The sequence below is a fragment of the Condylura cristata genome, unplaced genomic scaffold, assembly GCF_000260355.1.
Source record: "Condylura cristata isolate star-nosed mole 26May11 unplaced genomic scaffold, ConCri1.0 scaffold00024, whole genome shotgun sequence".
In the NCBI taxonomy this organism is placed as follows: Eukaryota; Metazoa; Chordata; class Mammalia; order Eulipotyphla; family Talpidae; genus Condylura; species Condylura cristata.
The window spans coordinates 34946937-34955127 of NW_004567125.1; the positions used below are offsets into that span (position 1 = coordinate 34946937).

General features: G+C 37.4%; 1 protein-coding gene across 1 annotated transcript in view; it reads right to left on the reverse strand.

The window, feature by feature from the left end:
* The window catches only part of LOC101619472 (zinc finger protein 791-like), an 82903-nt gene that overhangs the window by 12027 nt on the left and 62685 nt on the right, over nucleotides 1-8191 (reverse strand). Inside the window, exons 2-6 of the mRNA XM_012729317.1 lie at nucleotides 5212-5338; nucleotides 4981-5041; nucleotides 4375-4589; nucleotides 3531-4206; nucleotides 2896-3446 (exon numbers count right to left, since the gene is read on the reverse strand). Of these exons, the coding sequence (XP_012584771.1) occupies nucleotides 2933-3446; nucleotides 3531-4206; nucleotides 4375-4589; nucleotides 4981-5041; nucleotides 5212-5338 (1593 nt within the window). The 3' untranslated portion in view covers nucleotides 2896-2932. The remainder of the gene's footprint in view (nucleotides 1-2895; nucleotides 3447-3530; nucleotides 4207-4374; nucleotides 4590-4980; nucleotides 5042-5211; nucleotides 5339-8191) is intronic.

Genomic DNA, 8191 nt, shown 5'->3' on the forward strand with positions numbered 1-8191 from the left:
GGGCCTGTTTTGCCATTTTAAGGATACCAAATATAGTTCCTTTTCTACTAAATTAGGCTATTCCTCAAAATGATACCTCTTATTGTTCACAGCTCATTTCAATAATTACTTCTAAACATCCATTGCTTGTCTGGTGTTTCATCTGGGAAATCACTTATTTTACTTAAAGGAAAAAGATGTCCAGATGACCATTAACTCTTCTTCAGGTAGGATCAGTGTGATTTCATGAGGTGCATACTGTGTCAAACTAATGCCTATTATAAAAGGCAATTTAAAATATTATCATGGTATTAAACAAAACACCACAAATACACATGGCCCATAACAATGGAAACAGAAAATCTCAACCCCAACAATGGCAGAAATGAAAATCAACCATGTCTATAGTTTTCTCCTTACGAGGAACCATTGCTGTTTATCACAGAAATGCTGTACTGTATCTCTCCTGACTGTTTACAAGCAGTTCCTCGGTATTTAAGAAGTATTACTGGATGGTGGAAATAAAAGTTATAAATGTTGACATCTCCAACAGAAGTCCCAACCTTCTACAGGGAACATACTTTCAGTTTACTACTTCATATGTAATTGTTTACTTTCCTTCAAAGCTCTTATTTCCATTTTATAAATAAAACAAAACTGTGCCATTATTTTCCTCTTTTCCTTAAAAGTATATAGAGCAGGACTAGAAGAACTTATTTCTTATTCAGAGGATAGTGCCTTGATTGTGCTAATTTGTTTATGTTTTGAACGTGCATTGCTTGATAGGGGGAGGATGCTGAAAAATTAACTCAAGAGCATAATGTCTGTGCAAGAATAGCTTGATTTAAAGGGTACACTATACTTGTCCCTTGGTAGTTTATATTCTCTGACAATTCACCTACAGAAATGGGCTCAGTTGAGTAAAAAAGGAGATAATAAAAGAGTTACAAGATTTGTTAAGGAGCAAGTGAATTTATACACTTTACTGAGTATTTTATGGGCAAGTGTTCCATATACTATAAGAAACATTTCAGTGTTTAGATAACAATGATCATGCTTACTAGAGACAGAATAATAAGGTCATCTCCTTACAATATCCAATATATAGAAACACTGTTTCCTTGAATACTAATCCCATTACCTAACAGGCTCAAATTCTACCACCTTTTGAACACCCACTTGCTGATAAAACACATTACTTGTGGGGTCTGCAATAATTCTAATCAGGATGATTCATCACATCCCTTTGATTGTTTGTATGATCCTGGTAATAAAGCAAGAAGGCACTAACAAGACCATGATTCAAATTTTTAATTAAGAATGAGTGAGAGGCCCTTCCTGGTGGTGCAAAGCGTTAGGATGCAGCACTGCAAGCTGGCCGCAGCTGCTTCAGTGAGCATTCGATCCCTGTCCCCAGAGGTGATCCACATGGCATGGCAGACATCTCCTCACCCGCCCACTGCTCCTCTCAGCAGTGTACTTGTCAATCTGCCTGTTCTGCTCCCCACTCTGTCTCTGGTGAAGCCTCTCACTGCCCCTGCACCTCTGGCTTATACCCCAGTTCTGTGTGAATAAATTAATATATCTTTTGTTTAAAAAAGAATGAGTGAGAAATTAGTTTCATGACAAAAATTATGATATAAAAAGAATAAAGAATAATTTTGCCTGAGGAAAATACCACATCTATCAATAATTTGTAATAGTGGTTCAAAAGTATGAAGCACTGGACAGTTACAAACTTGATCTAAAGTCTACAATTACAGTGGTAAGTTTTAATATATCCTCTTAGGAGGAGGAACAGATATTGGTGCATTGGTGATGGGTATGGTATTCTTTGCTTCTGCCTTCAGAATCTTACACAAGTGAGGTTGTTGGTAAATTTGAATGTGGAACAGGTTTTAGAAAATATGCCCAGGGCCCTCCCTGGTGGCACAATGTGTTAAGCACATCATTATGAGGCTGTCCGCAGCCACTGTACCACTTCAATCCCCAGCCAGGGAGCTGACCCATATGGTGCAGCAGACCTTTCCTGTCTCACCTGCTGCTCCCCTCAGCAGTGTACTTCAGTACATCTGTTTTGCTCCCCACTCTGTCTCTGACGAATCCTCTCACCACCCCTGCATCTCTGACCTATACTCCAGTTCTGTATGCATAAACAAAATCTTAAAAAAAAGAAAATACGCTCCAATATTACCAGGCTTCCAATAACACATTTTGGGTGGTGGGAGAGAGAAGGGATCTCCAATTCTCCAACTTATTTTCTCTTTACAGGGTTCTTCTTAGTATAAAGTCTAATATCCAAATCACAGTATGAAAGTGACCAAAATTAATGGAAAAAGATGTAAATTGTAATTTAAGTGAGAATATATCTTGACAAAACTTTGCATACTTGTAAATTATGTCAGCTATTCACTAACAAGATAAGTAGAATAAGGCTCTTTTGCTTAAAGAAGGAGGTTTCTAATACTAAAGGATTAGTACTTATAACAGACAAGGAATAGTCAGTAGTGATCATGAGGTCAGTAGAAAGATCTCAATGAATACTTAAGTGTCATTAAACAATTGTTATTTAACTAATAGATCAACTTAAAGATTATATAAAAATCAACCCTGCTTACATATTAGAAAAACACATTAACTCATGGAGCCAACAGAATTCAAAATGGAAAAACAAAAATTTCATAAGCTGACTTAAGCTGCCTATAAAGCTTATGTACTATTCATCTAAGAGAACTTATAGAATTGTCTCAATTCAATGTTCTACCTGCAAAAGTAACAAGCAGAATCCATGACTGAGTTTCATTAAGAATCATTGAGAGCGACAATATATTTTGAAATTATAAAACATTTCCTTCATGTCATGAAGGGCATGATTATATGTGACTTATTTGCATCAGGCTTGTTCATATTACTTACATTTCTTTCCAGTGGAATCTTTTCGGTTACAGTTTACCTATCTGGTATGCATTCTGATCACATGCTTGTGTAAGGACGTGGGCCAATTGAAGGTTTTCCCACAATGCTTACACTCAAGAAGTTTTTCTCCAGTGTGAATTCTTTCATGGCTTCGATATGAACTGGGTCTACTAAAGGCTTTCCCACATTCATTACATTTATAAGGTTTCTCTCCAGTGTGCACTCTCATGTGTCCTTGAAAGGTTGTTCGATAGATGAAGGCTTTTCCACATTCTTTACATTCATAGGGTTTCTCTCCAGTATGAGTTCTTTCATGTACTTGAACATAATTGGAACAACTGAAGGCTTTACCACATATTTTACATTCATAGGGTTTCTCTCCTGTGTGAGTTCTTTCATGTATTCTAAAAGAGCTAGGGCAATTGAAAGCTTTCCCACATTCCTTACATTTATAAGGTCCATCTCCAGTGTGTGTCATCATGTGTCTTCGAAAGCTTGTGAGAGAAATGAATGCTTTCCCACATTCCTTACATTTGTAGGGTTTCTCTCCAGTGTGAGTTCTTCCATGTATTTGCAAACCTAGAGGAGAACTGAAGGTTTTAGCACATTGCTTACATTCATAAGGTTTCTCTGATGTGTGAGTCCTTTCATGTCTTCGAAAGGATGTTGGACAACTGAGGGCTTTACCACATTGCTTACATATATAGGGTTTCTCTCCAGTGTGAGTTCTCACATGGACTTGAAAAGTGGTGAGCCAATGAAAGGCTTTTCCACATTCATTACATTTATAGGGTTTCTCTCCAGTATGAGTTCTTTCATGTGTTCGAAAGGAACTAGAGCAACTGAAGGCTTTACCACATATTTTACATTCATAGGGTTTTTCTCCAGTGTGAGATCTTTCATGTATTCTAAAAGAGCTAGGGCAATTGAAAGCTTTCCCACATTCCTTACATTTATAAGGGCCAATTCCAGTGTGTGTAATCATGTGTCTTTGAAAGCTTCCAAGAGAAATGAAGGCTTTCCCACATTCCTTACAGCCATAGGGTTTTTCTCCAGTATGAGTTCTCTCATGTTTTCGAAGAGAACTGGAACAACTGAATGCTTTACTACACTTTTTACATTCATAAGGTTTCTCTCCAGTATGTGTCCTTTCATGACTTCGAAAGGAGCTAGGACAACTGAGGGCTTTCCCACATTGCTTACATTCATATGGTTTCTCACCTGTGTGAATCCTTTCATGTGTCTGAAAGGTCTGATGATATCTAAAGGCTTTTCCACATTGTTTACATTGGTAGGGTTTTTCTCCAGTGTGAGTCCTTTCATGTTTGCGAACAGACTGACGATATCGAAATGATTTCCCACATTCCTTACATTTATAGGATTTCTCTATACTGTGGTTTCTTTCATGTTTTTGAAAAGGCTGGAGATAGCTGAATGCTTTCCCACATTCCTTGCACTTGTAAGGCTTCTTTCTACATCCCTGATACTTATGTGGCTTGTGTGCACTGTGAGATCTCATGTGCCTTTTAAGGGATGAATTACTCATGAAGGCTTTCCCACACTCACTGCACTTCAGTAGAGGTTTTACTTCAGTAGAGGTTTTCTTGTTACGATTAAGATTTGGGTTATAACTAAAGTTTCCTTCATGTTGATTATCTTCTTTACCCTCACACAGTCTTTCTGTCACATGACTTCTGAAAAAAAGTGATTTCATAATCAGTGATTTCTTTAGTAAATATCACAATTACATTTTACCATTATATAGGGAAAGTATAGATTTTCTGCCTGTTTAAACTGTTGAAAAGTAAATGTACTGAATGCATTGCAACAGGGCTTGACTGTGTAGCTTTATTAAAGTGGTGATATTCATATATAGTTTCTGAATACTGTTTCCAAGTGACCTGTTTCACAAATTCTGAACAGATGTCACATAAAACTTTTATTTTTTGGTGAATATTTTCTTAAAGAAATTCAAAAGGAAAATGTCATAAGGAAAAATACACTTGAACTCAGCCTGTTTTGTATCTGTTTGATACACAAAGATTTCCTTGAAGGACCCTGCTTTCTTCTGTGAGTGCAACTTACCTTAGGTTTCTTCCCTGATTGTTGTATTGATTTTCAGTGTTATGGTCTTCCATTTGTTCCCCTAGAATGCAGACCCAGAATAACCAGTAAGTTACAGAAGAATGATTATATTACAAGTTCATAATGAGCTTTGACCATGTCTGATTTCCCAAGTATTTCCAAGCACAATATTGGTGGATAGGAAACACTTTCTCCCTAGTGGACAGAGTGAAGCAATGTCATTATCCTTACCTACTGAGGTCAGGTACCTCAAGGTTTCCCACATCACATCTCTGTAGAGTTTCTTCTGTGAAGGATCTAGTAAAGCCCATTCCTCTGGGGTGAAGTTCACAGCCACATCTTCAAAGACCACTGAGTCCTAAAACATCATACACATGTGTACTAGAAAGTGAATGAGACTGATAATACAAAGAACCTATAATCAATTCATACATTTGCATACATATTTGTTATCTCAAAACTGAATCTATGAGTTGCACTTTTATTTTCTGCTCATATTCACTTACTCATAAATAAATTTAATATCATCATGAACATATGGAAATTATCTTTTAATTTTTACTATGATTGTTTCAAATATTGTTGCTCTTTAATGATAGAATTCAGAGCACACTGAGAAATGAAAGAAATGCTAAACAAATGAAAAAAAAAAACAACTTTCATTTTAAGCCATTCAATTCCTGGTGAGAAAAACTCATCTGTTTTCTTACTACCCACCAGATTACATAGTACTTACTCCATGGACAGGGTCAAATATGGATAAAGTTTTACTGAATAAAAAACACCCCGAAGAGGAAGATTTTTCTTGCATTCCTAACTCTAAACATGAAAGGTAAGGAGATGAATGGAAATCCAACATACAAGTGGTGGTCATACTGGTGTTCAGTTGGTCATATTGTCCTGAAGTATTATGGGCCATTAGAAGTAGTCAGGTGCAGCTGGTTGAATGGAATACTTTCATGGATAATATTAATTTTAATTTACTTAACTTTATTGACTTTTTTCTATACAAAGATTCATCATATTCAGTTTTTATTTCTACCTGTCTCATTTTATAGGTCTAGGGAGTTATTAAAATATTGGAACTCAGATATGAGGAAGAAGATATGACTAAATTTAGACCACCACAAAAATCCCCACACTAATGATCTCAGGGCTGTTTCTCACCAACTTTTAAATGCACAATGACTGAAATGATATGCAGAGGAGGTAGAGAATGCTAGCCAGTTAGAATGCTAAAGGAGCATTCTGGCAGAACCCTACTAATCTATCCTGAATCTTGCTGACTTTGAGGAATGGGATAAGAGTTGGAGTTTTCGTTTGGAGGTTTCTCAAACTGCTAAACATGGAGCTTCCCTACGACCCAGCAATCCCACTCCTAGGTATCTACCCAAAAGACACAAAAACACTGATTAAAAAAGATACCTGCACCCCCATGTTTATTGCTGCTTTATTTACAATTGGAAAAAGATGGAAGCAGCCCAAATGCCCAAAAGTAGATGACTGGATTAAAAAGATGTGGTACATATATACAATGGAATATTACTCAGCAACCAAAAAAGAGAAACACATGTCTTTTGCAGCAACTTGGATGGAGCTGGAAAAGATCATGCTTAGTGAGATAAGCCAGAAAGAGAAAGAAAAATACTGGATGGTTTCACTCATAGCAGGAGTATAATGGACCAGGCGAGAAAATAACAAGAATAATGAACAACCATATACCAGAGACATTTTGTGGGGGTGGAGTGGGGAATGGGATCAAAAACGGGGGGTGGGGTAGGGAGGGAAGTGCATGGGATTATGGTGATGGCACACGGGTGACTTGGTGATGGGAAACCCGTGGGGATTACAATTGAGATGGAAAAAAAAGTACAAAATGATGTAAAAATAAACTTATAAAAAAAAGAGTTGCAGTTTCCAAGGAAGTTCATTGAAAGTCATAATGGTTCCTGGTGAATGTGTCCATCATCATAAAATATACAAAGTAGTAAGTTCTTCTAAAAGAACATAAAACTTCCCTTCATCAATTCCATGAGGCAGTTGTTTTCAACCAGCCACTCTTAGAGAATTCCTTCATACCTCTCTTATGCTATACACAGAAAAATGACAGCCCAGTCCCTGGGTATAGGAATTCCTTAGTCATGTAGTTACTATTAATGACAGTTTCTTAAAGCAACAACAAAAAACTCCAAAAACAACACATCAAAAAACCATTAAACTAATGATATACATATGAAAAGTAGAGAAGAAAGGTTCCAACACAGTAATTTTGATGGTAACATTTACCCTCTGGTTAAGGAATAGGAAATTCCTACTTTTGGCTGGTCCAGAGTAAAATGAGCTACAGCACTTGGTTATAACAAAGTCCCACAACCTAGTTTGCACAGTAAACAGCTAACATAAACAGTTCTGAGACTACTGATCCTTAAGAAATGTTTGTTTAAAATTTTTGTCCTTTGCTGGTACCTGGGAACTGGAATTTGTGAGAGTCACTCCACCAATCAAATAGATAAGAGTTGCTCTGTACATGAACATGTTTATGAAAACAACAGGGTACATCCCAAACTCTTGTTTTCATTCATGTGGTTACCACAAGTCACTGGGCATTGAATCTTATATGAGCTTTCCTGAAAGACAATATTTTACATGTGTGGTCACAACTTGTTGCTGGCGGTGTTAAGCCTATTATGTGATAGTATAGTAGGAAACACCTGGAAGCTTGCTTCTGGTTTCTTCTGGACCACATTTAATTAAGTACCACGCAAGTCTACGAGTGCTATTTAATCATTTAATGGAAACATTTTCAACCTTTATTCGATGATGTAAGAATAAATAAGATCAGTACATGATCTTAGAAAGAACTCAATGTGCCCTGCCTTGGGATTTCACTCTCCATGACTGTAGGAGCTGGGTGGGGTGTGACAGCCTAACCTCAGCTCCTAGACATTAGCAGGAAGAGTGGAAGGGTGTGGCTGCAGGTGCTTAAACAGGCAGTACTCTGTCCTAATGGAGTGCCTTGGGCTTTTGCTCCCCAGGACTGGGTGTGACAGCTTGTGCACAGCTCCTGGCCTGTGGCAGGAAGAGTGGGAGGGTGACACAAGCTATGCGAAGGCTATCGTCTGACAGATTCCGGGTAGCTCGGGAAAAGCTCTGAAAGATCAGACTTTCCATGCTAACTTATGTTATGACCTCCCTTTTTTGTATAATCGTA